The sequence below is a fragment of the Erythrolamprus reginae genome, chromosome 1 (genome assembly GCF_031021105.1).
Source record: "Erythrolamprus reginae isolate rEryReg1 chromosome 1, rEryReg1.hap1, whole genome shotgun sequence".
In the NCBI taxonomy this organism is placed as follows: Eukaryota; Metazoa; Chordata; class Lepidosauria; order Squamata; family Dipsadidae; genus Erythrolamprus; species Erythrolamprus reginae.
Window position 1 is genome coordinate 393,144,106 of NC_091950.1, and position 19,245 is coordinate 393,163,350.

At 40.5% G+C, this 19,245-nt stretch overlaps 1 protein-coding gene across 9 annotated transcripts in view; it reads left to right on the top strand.

Moving 5' to 3' along the window:
* DTNB (dystrobrevin beta) overlaps window positions 1-19,245 on the top strand; it is a 193,838-nt gene that overhangs the window by 121,684 nt on the left and 52,909 nt on the right. For 5 of the 9 annotated variants that reach the window (XM_070734931.1, XM_070734933.1, XM_070734939.1 and 2 more), the window contains exons 11-14: window positions 341-430; window positions 4,330-4,420; window positions 16,955-17,040; window positions 18,930-19,043. In XM_070734931.1, coding sequence (XP_070591032.1) covers window positions 341-430; window positions 4,330-4,420; window positions 16,955-17,040; window positions 18,930-19,043 — 381 coding nt within the window. The remainder of the gene's footprint in view (window positions 1-340; window positions 431-4,329; window positions 4,421-16,954; window positions 17,041-18,929; window positions 19,044-19,245) is intronic. The other 4 variants (XM_070734932.1, XM_070734935.1, XM_070734936.1 and 1 more) reach the window with 2 other exon arrangements.

Below are 19,245 nucleotides of genomic sequence, written 5' to 3' on the forward strand. Positions count from 1 at the left end.
CGGTCCCTGAGATAGAACCCTGTTGCATTTTGTTTTTCTAGAAATGCTGCTAGCTGCCTGTCAGAATTGCAGGCCCCAGATTAATAGCGCAGTTTCCGAAATGGAGAGAAAAAGAATATAGTGACAGGCCTGCCTCATTCTTCATGTCTTGTCGATCCCTTGCTTCTTAACAGGAGACTCCTGCTTATTTGAATCCGTCTCCACTGCGGCCTTTTAACGTTTGCATATGCTAACTATTATTTTTTTTAATCATGTTATATTCCTCAAACAATTTGCATTCTTTCATTGCCTCATTTTCATTTCTGTTGAGTTTTGCTTCCTTTGCTTTCCATATCCCTAGGTTGCAGCAAAGCCTCGGCCCCTCCGATGGGCTCAGCGATGAGCATGTGCTGATAGCAGCCTATGTGAGCCAGCTACAAAGCAGCACACGGTTAGTGCTAGGCTAGCAGATTGTCTGGGGAAGGGGTTTGGGGTACGCAGGGTGATTACTCTCTTCCCTTTCGAAACTTGGGTTGTAATAATAATAATAATAATTGTCATTGTCAAAAACAACGAATTGTCATTGGCAACGAAAGTCGTGTGACACCTAGTGACCAGTCCCACCCTACATAAAATCAGAATAGGTAAATTTAAAAATAGAATAAAAAATAGAATAAAAAATAGAATAAAATGTCCCACCCACTACAAATTCCCCACCCTGAACCACTCAACCATCTACATGACAAACCGAGCAATATGGTCCAACAGTTCACCAATGGTGACCCTTTAGTTCGTTGTTAAGTGCAAGTACAGCCCTGGGATAAAAACTATTCAGGAAACGTGTGGTCCGAGTTCTAGTTGTTCTGTATCTTGTGCCAGAAGGCAACAGTTCAAAAAGATTGTAAGCAGGATGAGAAGAGTCTTTGAGAATGGTATGCACCTTCCTAGAACAGCGAGATGTGAAGATGTCATCCAGGGCGGGTAGCTGGAGCCCAATGATGTTCTGGGCAGTTTTAATAATTCTCTGTAGAGCTTTTTTGTTCGCTACAGAGCTGCTCCCATACCAAGCTAGAATGCCGTATGTCAAGACACTCTCAATGGTGCTGCGATAGTAGGACAACAATAGATGCTAAGATAAATTTGTATGCCTTATATCAGTGATGGCGAACCTTTTTTCCCCTCAGGTGCCGAAAGAGCGTGGGCATGTGCTATCACACATGCGCGAGTGCCCACACTCATAATTCAGTGCCTGGGTAGGGCAAAAACAGCTTCCCCTGCCCCCCGGAGGCCTTCTGGCCCAACCTTAGCTGCCTATATAGGGCAGAAGCGGACTGTTTCCCAACTTTTGGTGGGCGCAATAGGCTTGTGTTTCATCCTCCTCAGCCTCCAAAGACTTCCCTGGAGTGGAGGAAGGGTAAAAACGCCCTCCCCTATCCCCCTGGAGGTTCTCCGGAAGCCAAAAACACCCTCCCAGGGCCTCTGTGGGAGCCAAAAACAGCTGGCCGGCACACACATGCACGTTGGAGCTGAGTTAGGGCAACGGCTTGCATGCCAGCAGATATGGCTCCGCGTGCCACCTGTGGCATCCGTGCCATAGATTCGCCATCACTGCCCTATATAGGCAGCTAAGATTGGGCCAGCACATCCACTAACTAAAACAAGTGTTAGGAACGTCTGGGTTCTTCATTTTTATTTTTTCTATGTTTGCTTGAAAATGGATTTAATTTTTTTTTTTTTAAGGGAGATCTGACTAAAAGTTATGAAGAAGAAGAAAGAAGCAATTTAAAGATGAGAGGTTTAATAGATGCACTCATTGGATTTCAAACGAGATTGCTTTAAAGGACAATCTGTTTTTTAACAATCTGATGGAAATTTGGAACAAATATAAAAATGAGTTTTCACTGGGCTTCTTGCTATGGTTCAAGGAAATAAATGGTGTTGGGCATGAAATATAGCAACTATGAAATATTTTAATTTCTTAAAGACCCCTAAATTTGGGGAAGCGTGAATAATGTTTTTCTCTACACTTCAAATGATGAACTACTGAATTGTTATAGGAAGAATCAAGATTTCTATGGTTTGAGTTGTCTCATTGATGAGAATATGTTTTAATGGGTAGCTTCTAGCAGTTTTATCTACTCTAAAAGCAATCCTGCCCACCCCCCTAAAATCCCAGATTCTGCACTTGGGAGAAAATGCTTAGAAAGGGGGGCGAAGCTTGTACTTATTGCAGCTTTTAATCAGATTTCTGGTTTAATTCTTCTTAACATTTAGTGTTTCTCAGCCATCCTTACAATCATTAGTAAACCTTCATTAGAGAAAAGAATTGTCTTGTTTCGGGACACACCTGAGGAAGAATACTGCTGGGAATGTTTTGCTTTGACACTTGGTATAATAAATAGTTGCCCTCTTGCTACCAATCTAGTGGCAACCTGCAGTTATTCTGTCTTGGCTTGGCTTGAAGGATGCAATGAAAAATTAACTGAAAGCCCTAGTTGTTTTTAATGTTCTTCAGCCATAAAAAAAACCCCATTCACATTGACTGTATTTTAGGATACCAATGTATTTGATACTGTTTACTGCATTTATCCTTGAAAAGCAAAGTACAAGATTTATTTATTTATTTATTTGTTTATTTGTTTATTTATTTATTTTATTTATTTATTTATGTATGTATGTATGTATTTATGTATGTATGTATTTATTTATTTATGTATGTATGTATGTATTTATGTATGTATGTATGTATGTATGTATTTATGTATGTATGTATGTATTTATTTATTTATGTATGTATGTATGTATTTATGTATGTATGTATGTATGTATTTATGTATGTATGTATGTATTTATGTATGTATGTATGTATGTATTTATGTATGTATGTATGTATGTATTTATTTATGTATGTATGTATGTATTTATGTATGTATGTATTTATGTATGTATGTATGTATTTATGTATGTATGTATTTATGTATGTATGTATTTATGTATGTATGTATGTATGTATTTATTTATTTATGTATGTATGTATGTATTTATGTATGTATGTATGTATTTATTTATTTATGTATGTATGTATGTATTTATGTATGTATGTATGTATTTATTTATGTATGTATGTATGTATTTATGTATGTATGTATTTATGTATGTATGTATGTATGTATTTATGTATGTATGTATGTATTTATTTATGTATGTATGTATGTATTTATTTATGTATGTATTTATGTATGTATTTATGTATGTATGTATGTATGTGTTTGTTTGTTTGTTTGTTTGTTTGTTTGTTTGTTTGATTTGATTTGATTTGTATGCCGCCCCTCTCCGTAGACTCGGGGCGGCTAACAACAGTAAAAAGACAATATGAACAAATCTAATATTAAAAGTAATGTAAAAAACCCCAATTAAAGAAACCAATCATACATACAGACATACCATGCATAAATTTTATAAGCCTACGGGGAAGGGAATATCTCAATTCCCCCATGCCTGACGACAGAGGTGGGTTTTAAGGAGCTTACGAAAGGCAAGGAGGATGGGGGCAACTCTGATATCTGGGGGGAGTTGGTTCCAGAGGGTTGGGGCCACCACAGAGAAGGCTCTTCCCCTGGGTCCCACCAGACGGCATTGTTTAGTCAATGCTTCTGCCTTTTAAAATACAAGCGTTTCACTTTGGATGTTATGGGGTTTTTTCTTATCATATTTTTGCAAACCATTCCTATGACTTTGTCACCATATATTATTCCTTTGTTTCCCTTCCTCCCATATTTCCTTTTTAGGGGACATAATAAGTTCACAGCAGAAATTCTACACATGAAATTTTATGCTAATGTTATCCTATTACCTTTTTGAAGAAATATGGCTTTGATATGTGCATTCATGTTTTGAGTCTATGAGCCAATCACCCAGTCTTTATGCTGTGACACAAAGCCAGTGCAATGTTATTTTTTTAAATATTATTTCACACTAAAACATCTTTTACCCTTTTTTAAAAATAGTACTTAAATTTCAAAAAATGATATTGGAAAGAATGATGCTGGCAAATGACAAGAGTTGTGAGCTTGTTTACATAAATGCAGTGCTTCCCAAAAATACTCCATGGAAAATATGTTGCAGTTCTATATGAGACACTTTTCAGCAAAATGCAGTTGGAAGCCATAATTCTAGAATTATTACTTTTTATGCAGAAATGAAATTGGACATTATTGGCTTCAGAATGCATTCCCAAGATACACCATTTAAATTCTGTGTCGTGTTGGAAAATCACTTATCTTGCTAGTATGGTTCGATATTCAGGAGTTGCAGGTACCAATTGGTAAATGTGAGATCTCTTTCCTTTAGCAGTGTCCTGGATAGTCCTAGCAGACTGGATGAAGAACATCGGTTAATTGCTCGGTATGCTGCCAGGTTAGCGGCTGAAGCTGGAAATGTGGTAAGCAATTGAATTTGTTTCTTGGGATCTGAGCTTTCATCTTGTTTTCTTTTATATGTTGTAAGCCGCCCCGAGTCTTTGGAGAGGGGCAGTATATAAATCCGATTTATGAATAAACAAATAAATAAACAAGGTACAAATGTGAGATGACTACCTAAGTTCCCAAATCCTTAGAAAACTAAATTAGCAGAAGGGCACTAAGCTGCAGAATGCGTGCCGCAAGAGCCATCGTGGGGCTCCCTAGATTCGCCCACGTATCTGCAACACTCCGTGGCCTGCACTGGCTGCCAATCGGTTTCCGGTCACAATTCAAAGTGTTGGTAATGACCTTTAAAGCCCTACATGACATTGGACCAGAATACATCCGGAACCGCCTTCTACCGCATGAATCCCAGCGGCCGATAAGGTCCCACAGAGTTGGCCTTCTCCAGGTCCCGTTGACCAAACAATGTCGTTTGGTGGGCCCCAGGGGAAGAGCCTTCTCTGTGGCGGCCCCGGCCCTCTGGAATCAACTCCCCCGAGAGATTAGAACGGCCCCCACCCTCCTTGTCTTTCGCAAATTACTCAAGACCCACCTTTATCGCCAGGCATGGGGGAACTGAGACATCCTCCCCCAGGCTTTTATATTTTATGTTTGGTATTTATGTGTTGTATGGTTTTTAAATTGTTGGGGTTTTAGATATGTTTTATTTTAATATTATATTTGTCTGTTATATTGTTTTTGTATTACTGTTGTGAGCCGCCCCGAGTCTTCGGAGAGGGGCGGCATACAAATCTAATAAATAATAATAATAAATAATAATAAACTAAGAAATTCTGAAATCACCTGTCTTATGTAACGTTCTCGGAGCACAGCAGTGGCTCATGCTAATGTTACACAGTTTATGTTAAAATGGATTGATATATTTTTAAAAGTAACATTCATTCATGCTGTAGGATCCTTGCAATCTGTTTACGGTAATGTACGCAGAACAAATGCATAGGGTAGTTCCCAAAGAAGAACTTATAGATCACTACTTAAGTATGTCAATAGTGGGCTACACCTGCCAAAAAAGCAAATGCATTTCTAGGCTGCATCAACAGAGGGATAGCATCAAGGTCATAGGAAGTAATAGTAACACTCTATAGTACACTAGCGAGACCACATTTGGTCTGCTCACTCTAATACAAAAAGAGCTGAGGTCATTGAAAGAGTGCAGAGAATAGCAATAAAGATGATAAGTGGTCTTCATCATACGAGCCATGGTGATGTAGTATTGCAAGCTAATTCTGCCAGCAGTTTGATTCTCATCGACTGACTCAGCCTTCCATCCTTCCTAGGTCAGTAAAACGAGGACCCAGATTGTTTTGGGGCAATATGCTGACTCTGTAAACCCCTTAGAGAAGGTTGTGAAGCACTGTGAAGCGGTATATAAATCTAAATGCTATTGCTGTACAATGAATAACTAAGGGAACCAGGTGTGTTTACACTCCGGAGAGGGGGGGGGGATATGATAGCAATCTTCCAGTACTTGAAGAGTTGTCATAGGAAAGGGGTCATAGAAACATAGAAACATAGAAGTCTGACGGCAGAAAAAGACCTCCTGGTCCATCTAGTCTGCCCTTATACTATTTTCTGTATTTTATCTTAGGATGGATATACGTGTTTATCCCAGGCATGTTTAAATTCAGTTACTGTGGATTTATCTACCAGGTCTGCTGGAAGTTTGTTCCAAGGATCTACTACTCTTTCAGTAAAATAATATTTTCTCATGTTGCTTTTGATCTTTCCCCCAACTAACTTCGATTATCTAGGTCCCCGGCAGTCGGGTTTCAGGCCCGGTTACAGCACGGAAACCGCTTTGGTCGCGTTGATGGATGATCTCTGGCGGGCCCGGGACAGGGGTTTATCCTCTGTCCTGGTGCTCCTTGACCTCTCAGCGGCATTCGATACCATCGACCATGGTATCCTTCTGCACCGGTTGGAGGGGTTGGGGGTGGGAGGCACTGTGCTTCAGTGGTTCTCCTCCTACCTCTCTGGCCGGTCGCAGTCGGTGTTAGTGGGGGGCCAGAGGTCGACTCCTAGGTTTCTCCCTTGTGGGGTGCCTCAGGGGTCGGTCCTCTCCCCCCTGCTATTCAACATCTACATGAAACCGCTGGGCGAGATCATCCAAGGACATGGGGTGAGGTATCATCAATATGCGGATGATACCCAGCTCTACATCTCCACCCCATGCCCAGTCAACGAAGCGGCGGAAGTGATGTGCCGGTGCCTGGAGGCTGTTGGGGCCTGGATGGGTGTCAACAGACTCAAGCTCAACCCGGATAAGACGGAGTGGCTGTGGGTTTTGCCTCCCAAGGACAATTCCATCTGTCCGTCCATTACCCTGGGGGGGGAATTATTGACCCCCTCAGAGAGGGTCCGCAACTTGGGCGTCCTCCTCGATCCACAGCTCACATTAGAAAAACATCTCTCAGCTGTGGCGAGGGGGGCGTTTGCCCAGGTTCGCCTGGTGCACCAGTTGCGGCCCTATCTGGACCGGGACTCACTGCTCACAGTCACTCATGCCCTCATCACCTCGAGGTTCGACTACTGTAATGCTCTCTACATGGGGCTACCTTTGAAAAGTGTTCGGAAACTTCAGATCGTGCAGAATGCAGCTGCGAGAGCAGTCATGGGCTTACCTAGGTATGCCCATGTTTCTCCATCACTCCGCAGTCTGCATTGGCTGCCGATCAATTTCCGGTCACAATTCAAAGTGTTGGTTATGACCTTTAAAGCCCTTCATGGCACTGGACCAGAATATCTCCGAGACCGCCTACTGCCGCACGAATCCCAGTGACCGATTAGGTCCCACAGAGTGGGCCTTCTCCGGGTCCCGTCAACTAAACAATGTCGGTTGGCGGGCCCCAGGGGAAGAGCCTTTTCTGTGGCGGCACCGGCCCTATGGAACCAACTCCCCCCGGAGATTAGGATTGCCCCTACTCTTCCTGCCTTCCGTAAACTCCTTAAAACCCACCTTTGTCGTCAGGCATGGGGGAATTGAAACATCTCCCCCTGGGCATGTTTAATTTATATATGGTATGCGTGTGTGTATGTCTGTTAGTATATGGGGTCTTTTAAATCTTTAAACATTTTAAAAACTGTTGGATTATTTATGATTTGTTGTTACATGTTGTGAGCCGCCCCGAGTCTTCGGAGAGGGGCGGCATACAAATCGAATAAATAATAATAATAATAAAAAAGATTGTGTCCCCTTGTTCTTGTGTTCACTTTCCTATTAAAAACACTTCCCTCCTGGACCTTATTTAACCCTTTAATATATTTAAATGTTTCGATCATGTCCCCCCTTTTCCTTCTGTCCTCCAGACTATACAGATTGAGTTCATTAAGTCTTTCTTGATACGTTTTATGCTTAAGACCTTCCACCATTCTTGTAGCCCGTCTTTGGACCGGTTCAATTTTGTCAATATCTTTTTGTAGGTGAGGTCTCCAGAACTGAACACAGTATTCCAAATGTGGTCTCACCAGCATTCTATATAGCGGGATCATAATCTCCCTCTTCCTGCTTGTTATACCTCTAGCTATGCAGCCAAGCATCCTACTTGCTTTCCCTACCGCCTGACTGCACTGTTCACCCATTTTGAGACTGTCAGAAATCACTACCCCTAAATCCTTTTCTTCTGAAGTATTTGCTAACACAGAACTGCCAATACAATACTCAGATTGAGGATTCCTTTTCCCCAAGTGCATTATTTTACATTTGGAAACATTAAACTGCAGTTTCCATTGCTTTGACCATTTATCTAGTAAAGCTAAATCATTTACCATATTACAGACGCCTCCAGGAATATCAACCCTATTGCACACTTTAGAGTCATCGGCAAATAGGCAAACCTTCCCTACCAAACCTTCCCCTATGTCACTCACAAACATATTAAAAAGAATAGGACCCAGAACAGACCCTTGTGGCACACCGCTTGTAACCTGACTCTGCTCAGAATACTCGCCGTTAACAACAACTCTCTGATGTCTACGCTTCAGCCAGCTGCAAATCCATTGAACTATCCAGGGATTAAGTCCAATCTTCACTAATTTATCTATCAGCTCTTTATGTGGAACCGTATCAAAGGCTTTGCTGAAGTCCGGGTAGGCAATATCCACGGCACCACCTTGATCTAACACCTTTGTGACATAGTCAAAGAAATCAATGAGATTAGTCTGACATGATTTGCCTTCAGTAAAGCCATGCTGGTTTGGATCCAATAAGTTATTGTTTTTTAGGTGCTGATTTATCCTCTTTTTGAGTAGAGTCTCCATCATTTTAACTACCACTGATGTCAAGCTAACTGGCCTGTAGTTACCAGCTTCTTCTCTACTGCCCTTCTTGTGGATAGGCACAACACTGGCCATTCTCCAATCCTCAGGAACTTCTCCTGTTAACAAGGATTGGTTAAACAAATCAGTCAGGGGGGTAGCAATGACAGATCTGAGTTCTTTAAGAACTCTGGGGTGGATGCCATCTGGACCCATTGCCTTATTTATCTTTAATCGTTCAAGTTCTTCTAAGACATCGGCTTCTAAGATCACTGGAGCTGAATCCGTACAGCTGGAAGCAATGCTATATCCCTCTATGGTATTATTTTGTAAGGTGTCTTTTGAGAAAACTGAACAGGGTCGATTTGTTTTCCCTAGTATAGTGGTACCTCTACTTATGAATTTAATTCGTTCCGTGATCAGGTTCTTAAATAGAAATGTTTGTAAGAAGAAGCAATTTTTCCTATAGGAATCAATGTAAAAACAAATAATGCATCCGATTAGGGAAACCACAGGGAGGATGGAGGCCCTGTTTCCTCCCAGGAGATTCCCAGAGAGGCCCCACGGAGGCTTCTTCCTGCCTTTCCCGGTTATAGTTTCAGAGTCTCAGGTTTTTAAGTGGGAAATGGTTCTTGAGAAGAGGCAAAAAAATCTTGAACACCTGGTTCTTATCTAGAAAAGTTCATAAGTAGAAGTGTTCTTAGGTAGAGGTACCACTGTATTTCATTCATTCATTCAGATTTAGGATGTGTTCTTTGAGTGTTCCCTTTATTTTCTTTGAGCAGTATACATGATACTAGTAAGAGAGAAACCATTAGGACGGGATGGAAGGCACGCTGGTGCACTTATGCTGACCTCTTATTACAGGGGTGGGCAATTAATTTTGCCATACGGCTGCATGAGAAATTGGGATGGTTTTAGAGGGCCGGACTATTATAATTAACTCAGTTCTACCCAATACTGTATATTATTAGAACTGAGTTAATTATATTGTAATTATAAACTATGAATTATAATTATATATTTTATTATATATTATTTTATATATAATTATTATATATTATATTATTATATATTATATATATCTTGAACACCTGGTTCTTATCTAGAAAAGTTGGACCGACCTCCATGGGCCGGTCACAGACAGCAGGTGGGCCGCATCCGGCCCTCGGGCCGCATCTTGCCCAGGTCTGTCTTACTACTTAGCTTTGGACAGTTGCAACCAGGCCTCACACAGCACGACACCTGTCTTGCTGGCCCATTTTTTCTGCAGCCCGTACGGCTTTCCTGAAGCCCTCTGCAGCCAATAACAGAGCTCTGGATTGATCTGGAGCTTGCTATCGGCTGCAAAGGCCATTAGGAAATAATAATAATTAATAATAATTTAATAATAATTTATTAGATTTGTGTGCCGCCCCTCTCCGAAGACTCGGGGCGGCTCACAACAACGATAAAAGCAATATTATACTGGCACAAATCTAATATTAAAAAAACTAAAAACCCTATCATAATTAAAAACCAAACAGCACATACATACCAAACATAAATTATAATAAGCCTGGGGGAAAGGTGTCTCAAATCCCCCATGCCTGGCGGTATAGGTGGGTCTTAAGTAGTTTACGGATGACAGGGAGGGTGGGGACAGTTCTAATCTCCGGGGGGAGTTGATTCCAGAGGGCCGGGGCCGCCACAGAGAAGGCTCTTCCCCTGGGGCCCGCCAGACGACATTGTTTAGTCAACGGGACCCGGAGAAGGCCAGCTCTGTGGGACCTTATCGGCCGCTGGGATTCGTGCGGTAGCAGGCGGTTCCGGAGGTATTCTGGTCCAATGCCATGTAGGGCTTTAAAGGTCATGACCAACACTTTGAATTGTGACCGGAAACTGATCGGCAGCCAATGCAGACTGCGGAGTGTTGTAGATACGTGGGCGAATCTGGGAAGCCCCACGATGGCTCTCGCGGCCGCGTTCTGCACGATCTGAAGTTTCCGAACACTTTTCAAAGGTAGCCCCATGTAGAGAGCGCTGCAGTAATCGAACCTCGCGGTGATAAGGGCATGAGTGACTGTGAGCAATGAAAGCCTTGCCGGCCACAGAAGAAATTTCTAAAGGGCCCTGACAGCAAGAAAAGGAGGCCGAGGGCAACAACATCCCCCTCCTCCCCAAAATAAGATGTGCCTTATTTTGGTGGCAAAAAAATAGAAGACAGGGTTTTATTTGGGGGTAAACACGATAATTTAATGCAAAGAAGGACTAAGGGTGACATTATAGCAGTTTTCCGAAATCTAAGAGGGTTAGCCTATTCTCCAAAACACCTGAAGGCCGGATAATAAGCAATGGATGGAAATTAATCAAGGAGAGAACAAACCTAACATTATGGAGAAATTTCATGACCATACCGCTGACCGCCAAATCAGTGGAATTATTTGGCTCCAGAAGTGATGGGTGCTCAACACTGGAGGTTTTTTAAGAAGAGGTTGAACAATGATTTGTGTAAAATCATTCCTGCTTAGGCAGGCATAGAAACATAGAAACATAGAAGTCTGACGGCAGAAAAAGACCTCGTGGTCCATCTAGTCTGCCCTTATACTATTTCCTGTATTTTATCTTAGGATGGATATATGTTTATCCCAGGCATGTTTAAATTCAGTTACTGTGGATTTACCAACCACGTCTGCTGGAAGTTTGTTCCAAGGATCTACTACTCTTTCAGTAAAATAATATTTTCTCATGTTGCCTTTGATCATTCCCCCAACTAACTTCAGATTGTGTCCCCTTGTTCTTGTGTTCACTTTCCTACTAAAAACACTTCCCTCCTGAACCTTATTTAACCCTTTAACATATTTAAATGTTTCGATCATGTCCCCCCTTTTCCTTCTGTCCTCCAGACTATACAGATTGAGTTCATTAAGTCTTTCCTGATACGTTTTATGCTTAAGACCTTCCACCATTCTTGTAGCCCGTCTTTGGACCCGTTCAATTTTGTCAATATCTTTTTGTAGGTGAGGTCTCCAGTTGGAGTAGAAGGCCTCAAGGTCACTTTCAACTCTTCTTATTTCGTTATTAATATTCTGTTACATTCTCTTGCTGGCAAGTTTAGAAATAACACCATCCAAAGTCATTTTCCAACTGATTTATGTTTTTTGTTGCCTTGAATGTCACTGAACAATGTGTGTCCTGAGATGGGAGGTGTTTGCATGTGACTCTGTAATGCTCTTGAATGTGAGTGCCACTCCTCACCTCTTGAGGATCGGTGGCCTTCAGTGAGTCAGCAAGATGGATGCTTTCTATTTTTATCAGCTCCTCAATTCTTCCTGAGCAGATTGCAGCAATAGCCTGTGTAAACTAGAGGTACAAATGAAATATGCCATGTCCCATATCTCTAAATTAAGAGTTAAGAGAAAAACAGGCCTTTCCACAAAAAGTCATATTGTTATTGATTATTATTAAATTTTTAATTGCTAACAATGCAAAACATTTTTTTGCAAAAGTTTTGTTTCCTCAAAAACCTTTGGTGAACTGAACACCAATATTATTTCAGAATATTCAACACTCCGTGGCTTGCATTGGCTGCCGATCAGTTTCCAGTCACAATTCAAAGTGTTGGTCATGACCTTTAAAGCCCTACATGGCATTGGACCAGATTACCTCCAGAACCGCCTGCTACCGCACGAATCCCAGCGGCCGATAAGGTCCCACAGAGTTGGCCTTCTCCGGGTCCCGTCGACTAAACAATGTCGTTTGGCGGGCCCCAGGGGAAGAGCCTTCTCTTTGGCGGCCCCGGCCCTCTGGAACCAACTCCCCCCGGAGATTAGAACTGCTCCCACCCTCCCTGTCTTAGGTAAACTACTCAAGACTCATTTATACCGCCAGGCATGGAGTTGAGATAGCTCTTCCCCCTAGGCCATTACAAGTTATGCATGGTATGTTTGTGCGTATGTTTGGTTTTATAATAGGGGTTTTTAGTTGTTTTTTTATTATTGGATTGTACATGTTGTGTTTATTATTGTTGTTAGCCGCCCCGAGTCTGCGGAGAGGGGCGGCATACAAATCCAATTAATAATAATAATAATAATAATAATAATAATAATAATAATAATAATTATTATTATTATTATTATTATTATTATTATTATTATTATTATTATATGACATTACCTTTTAATGACTCGGAGAGGGGCGGCATATAAATCCAATTAATAAAATGAATAAATCAAACAAATAAAATAAAGTAATTAAAATAATGTTTTTAAGGGCAGGCTTGGGGCCGTTGAGTGTTATGTCTAGCTCCGCCCAATGTATATGGAATGAATGTGGATGACTGTGGTACCTTGTCTTATGAACGCCTCTTCATACGAACTTTTCAAGATACGAACTGGGCATTCATGATTTTTTTGCCTCTTCTCACGAACCATTTTCATCTTATGAACCCTCGCTTCTCTCCCGGCTGCTGCTGTTGCGAGCAGCGGCCAAAACAAGCGCTTTTAAGTTTGTAGGCTCTGATGATCGCAAGGGAACTGGAGCCAGGCTTTCTCCGCCCAATGTCGCTTCCAAAGTAACCTCTCGCCCGCCGCTTCCTCCGGTCGCTGCTTTTTTTTTAAAGCCTTAAAGTTTTGGATTTTCCTAATTGGTTTGCATGCATTATTTGCTATTACATTGATTCCTATGGGAAATATTGTTTCATTTTGCGAACATTTCTACTTACGAACCTCGTCACAGAACGAATTAAGTTCGTAAGACGAGGTTCTACTGTATTGGGTTTTAGAATTGCTTTAAATTTGATTTCTTATACATTGTATTTTTGTATCTATTTGCTGTGAGTTGCCCTGTATCTATTTATTATTTATTTATTTATTTATTTTTTAATTTATTTAATTTATTGGATTTGTATGCCGCCCCTCTCCGTAGACTCGGGGCAGCTGACAACAGTAATAAAAAAAATCATATAAATCCAATATTAAAACAACTAAAAAACCCTTATTGTAAAACCAAACATCCCTACAAACAAACATAACATGCATAAATTGTAAAGGCCTAGGGGGAAAGAATATCTCAGTTCCCCCATGCCTGACGGCAGAGGTGGGTTTTAAGGAGCTTACGAAAGGCGAGGAGGGTGGGGGCAATTCTAATCTCCGGGGTGAGTTGGTTCCAGAGGGCCGGGGCCGCCACAGAGAAGGCTTTTCCCCTGGGGCCCGCCAGACGACATTGTTTTGTTGACAGGACCCGGAGTAGGCCCACTCTGTGGGACCTAACCGGTCACTGGGATTCATGCGGCAGAAAATCTACAGAAAATCTACAGAAAAGAGCAGCATAGAAATCTAATAATTAATTAATTAATTAATCCCATGTTTCCAATACATTGCATAAATTGCACAGGACTAAAAGTGTTTTGCTGATGATCTTTTATTATACTCAATGTCTTTATGCATCTTACTGCATTGTCCAACAATAGTCAGCCAGCATTGATGGATTCCACTTGTCCTCATACCATTTTTCTATTGTGACAATGTTTTGGTGAAACCTTTCACCATGTTTGTTACTGACTGCATATACTGTACATCTTTGGGAAAGGTCTAAATGTGAATACAAAAAATGGATCTTTGGTGATATGTTGCACTTTATGGGCTTATATGCTCTAAGAAATTTGTCAACCAGCTGAATGTAGTTTAGTGCTCTGTAGTTGCCAAGAAAATTCTCAACAACTTCCTTGAATGCTTTCCAATCAATTTTTCCTATTAACAGATTTTTAAAACTGTTTGTCATTGATGATGTATCTGAGCTAAGGACCAACAAAAATGAAATATCTGTCTCATATAACAAAAATCTTCACCTTCCTTGTTCATTGCTTTCACAAATTTTTTCATCAGTACAAGTTTTTATGTGAGATGGAGACACAGATATCTTTGTTGGGTCAATAAATAGCTCGCGTGCCACATTTTTTTGTCCTCTTTCGGAATGGCTATTTCTTTTTCATGTAATGTGACCCTCTTGCATGGTTGTTCCATTCTCATGCGTATTAATAACAGTACTTTGTATATCCAAATTGCATTCCAAGGAACAGAATCACTACTTTTAGATTTCCACAGTTGTATTTAGTGCACTGTATGCGCTTCAGCAGCATTCCCTGTTTTCAAATGTTTCTTTCATATGTGCAGCATAGCCAACAGGTACTGAAAGGTGAACATTGCCATTGTGTAACAAAACAAACTTGAGACTTAATACTTATGGATCAATAATAGAATAGAATAGAATTTTTATTGGCCACGTGTGATTGGACACACAAGGAATTTGTCTTGGTGCATATGCTCTCAGCGTACATAAAAGAAAATATACATTTGTCAAGAATCATGTGGTACGACACTTAATGATTGTCATAGGGGTCAAATAAGCAATGAAGAAGCAATATTAATAAAAATCTTAGGATATAAGCAACAAGTTACAGTCATACAGTCAACATGGGAGGGAAATGGGTGATAGGAATGATGAGAAAAACTAGTAGAATAGAAGTGCAGATTTAGTAGAAAGTCTGACAGTGTTGAGGGAATTATTTGTTTAGTAGAGTGATGGCGTTCGGGAAAAACTGTTCTTGTGTCTAGTTGCCATTAAGGAAGATAATAGTTATTATTTGAGGTGATTTGGAGGAGAATGCTGTAAAACGTTTTGTTACATGAGGAAGAGCAGCAATAATCTTGTTTAATACCTGGCTGAGCAGATGTGATAAATGCATCACTGTTTTGAGATTTTTACAGTGTATCAGGTAGAATATTTAATGCAATATGTAGTGCCTCTGGTTAAAATCAGCAGATTGCATCAGATGAAGCCTTTCTCACCCTTTATGGAACTGGGAGTCATATAGTTGAAAGCATGCTGGAATATTTGATGAAAGTGTATTCAAATTCCCCCCCCCCTAAAGATTATCTGATCACAGCCCCCCCCAAAAAAGAGAGAACCTTTTTGAAAGAAGGCAAAATCTTTTGTGGATTGAAAAAATCTTTATTTTCTGGTTCTTTTTTACCTTTAGGGTACACAATTTGTCCTCCCTTCTTTTCCTATATAGACTTTGGGAATTAATACAGTTAGTGAGCATTCTTCAAACATGACTGTAATAAACCATTTTTTAAAAAAAATTATCCTACTAATACTCACATTTATGATTGATTTCCGGTCACAATTCAAAGTGTTGGTTATGACCTATAAAGCCCTTCATGGCATCAGACCAGAATATCTCTGGGACTGCCTCCTGCCACACAAATCCCAGCGACCGGTTAGGTCCCACACAGTTGGCCTTCTCCGGGTCCCGTCAACTAAACAACGTCGTTTGGCAGGACCCAGGAGAAGAGCCTTCTCTGTGGTGGCCCTGACCCTCTGGAACCAGCTCCCGCCAGATATCACAGTTGCCCCCACCCTCCTTGCCTTTCGCAAGCTCCTTAAAACCCACCTCTATCGTCAGGCATGGGGGAATTGAAATTTTCCCTTCCCCCTAGGCTTATAGAATTTATACATGGTATGCTTGTATGTATGATTGGTTCTTTAAATTGGGTTTTTAAAGATTATTTTTAATATTAGATTTGTTTACATTGTCTTTTTTATTGTTGTTAGCCGCCCCTAGTCTTCGGAGAGGGGCGGCATACAAATCTAATAAATAAATAAATAAAATAAAATAAATAAGATTTAATTGGGACTGATGTTGCCTTAGGAAACATCCTGTAGGGGGAAAAACATCACAATTCAGAACAGTAAAAACAAAACAATTGAAGAGTTTGTTGAAAGTTTATTGAATCAGGCATCATGGGGTGTTCTCAATAGGGGAAGAATTTTAAGATCCAGAAGGCCAACTATCCCATGTCCTTCCACCATGTCAGTTTCTTCTAACGAGGTGCTTCATTGAGTTTGTCTCTTTGTACATTTTTTCTTGCCATTCTTGCCAGATGTTGAGGAACTGCTCACTAAAACAATGTGAGCATGGAACCAAGCAACTCTTTCTGAATTCTTTTATTAGCTTTTTCATGAGTTTTCCATGGAAGCTTAACTCTGTCTATTTCTGTATACTCTAGGCCAGGGTGGTCAAATTCTCGGCCCATGGGCCAGTTGCGTCACACGCTCACAACACCCACTCACAGTTTAGCAAAGGGCGGGGGGAAAGTCCCAATAAGTTGTGTGACAATGTTGTGATGATGTGAGTTTGATACCCATAGGCAAAGTTGAGTCTGCATATTTAAATGTTGCCTGTTTTTCACCAGACGCGGCCACCAATAGATCTGGGGTTCAATTTTGATGCCAACAAACAACAAAGGCAACTGATAGCAGAACTAGAAAACAAGAACAGGTAAGATGTTGGGAGGGAGGGAGAAAGAATGACAGCTTTTAGAGGCTGTTAAGGAAGCAAACTTTATTCATGCCTACCAAACTGGCCGAGCTGTTCACTTACTGCTATACAGTGTTCCCTCGATTTTCGCAGGTTCGAACTTCGCGAAAAGTCTATACCACGGTGTTTCAAAAATATTAATTAAAAAATACTTTGTGGGTTTTTTCCCTATACCACGGTTTTTCCCACCCGATGACGTCATTTGTCATCGCCAAACTTTCGTCTGCCTTTAATAAATATTTTTTTTAATAAACTTTAATAAATAAACATGGTGAGTAATAATCTGAATGGTTGCTAAGGGAATGGAAAATTGCAATTTAGGGGTTTAAAGTGTTAAGGGAAGGCTTGTGATACTGTTCATAGCCAAAAATAGTGTATTTACTTCCACATCTCTACTTCGCGGAAATTCGACTTTGCGGTCTCAGAACGCATCCCCCGCGAAAAGTGAGGGAGCATTGTAGTCCTGATTTTTCCCCATTCCATCCACCCACCCACCCATCCATCCATCTTATCCTCTTTGAAAATATCTATCTCCTCCGTCTGTCCCTCCCTCCCTCCCTCCCTTCCTCCCTCTCTTCCTTCCTTCCTTCCTTCCTTCCTTCCTTCCTTCCTTCCTTCCTTCCTTCCTTCCTTCCTTCCTTCCTTATAATTTTCAGTGCAACCTTCCAAGCATAAATAGTTTTACAAAGTAGCAAATATTTAGAGAACAAGACCCCCACAAGGTTGTAATGCTTATATATCTAATTTTCCTTCTCTTTTTCTTGTATTAAGAAATAATTTACATGGAGCATTATAGAATCTTATGCTTAATGGGGTGTCTATGCTGTAAAGAGCAATTGTTTTCCTTTAAGCTTTGTTAGATAAATATGACTTGTTGCTTTGGATGTTTGAGTTAATATATAAATACATATAGCATAAAAAGAGTCCTGACAGATCAGAGTGTCGGTCCATCTAATCCAACGTTCTGGGTCACACAGAGGTCTACTATTTGTATTTGGGAAGCTCACAAGTCTGGAATAAAGCTCTTATATTGGTTGTTTGAGTACAACCAGTATATAATGTCACCTTATATGGGAGAGATGGGCAACATAAAAAATTTAAAAGATAATAAAATATAATATTTTCTGATGCCTCTTTTTGATAAACTGATATTCAGTTCCTTTTTAAAATTATTCAATTTGGGTTTGTTACTACCTCCAATGACTGCCCATGGTTTTTGCAATTTAATTGTCTGCTATATGAGAAAATATTACCTTCTTTTTGTCTTGACCTTGAGTTTTAACACTGTAACCGAAGAAAATCTCTTCCATGTTACCTAAACCATGCAAGATTATATGTATCTGTAGTATAATTCCCTTTATTCCCTTTTCCAACCTAAAGAGTCCCAGGTGTTGTAATCTCCCTCTGTAGGGAGCCATTCCTCTAATCATTAGTTGCACCTTTTTTGCACATTTTATAACACTATAATACCGTGCACTATAATACGGTGCAGTGATCAGAACTGGACACAATATATTAAATGTGATCTCAGCCCATAGATTTCTATAACAACATTATTATATAATGTTATTTCTGTTTCCAGTTCCCTTCCTAGTGATTTCAATCATGGAATTTGTCTTTTTTTATATATATAGCAGCTGCACATAAGAGTGCCTTTTTCATTAAGTTGTCAGTCATGATTCCAACACCCTTTTCCTTGTCAGCCCCTGTCACTTTAGACTTTATTAATGCATGGGAGGATATCTTTGGAGGATCAACCGGCCCCCTTTCAGATTCTAAAATGCACATCTGAAGTATCTGAGAAAAAAAGAAAGAATCGTGTTTAACTAATCTCGCATTTATTTTTCTAGAGAAATACTGCAAGAAATTCAACGCCTTAGACTGGAACACGAACAGGCTTCCCAGCCAACCCCTGAGAAAGCCCAGCAGAATCCAACTTTACTGGCCGAATTAAGGCTATTGCGGTAATCAACTGACCTCTCCCCAATTAATTTAGCATAGTGATTACAGAAGCAGGACAGAAAGGGCAAGATTTCGTAAGCTTCTTAAAACCCACCTCTACCGCCAGGCATGGGGGAACTGAGATACTCTTTCCCCCTAGGCGTTTACAATTTTATGCATGGTATGTCTGTATGTATGTTTGGTTTTATAAGAAGGGTTTTTAAC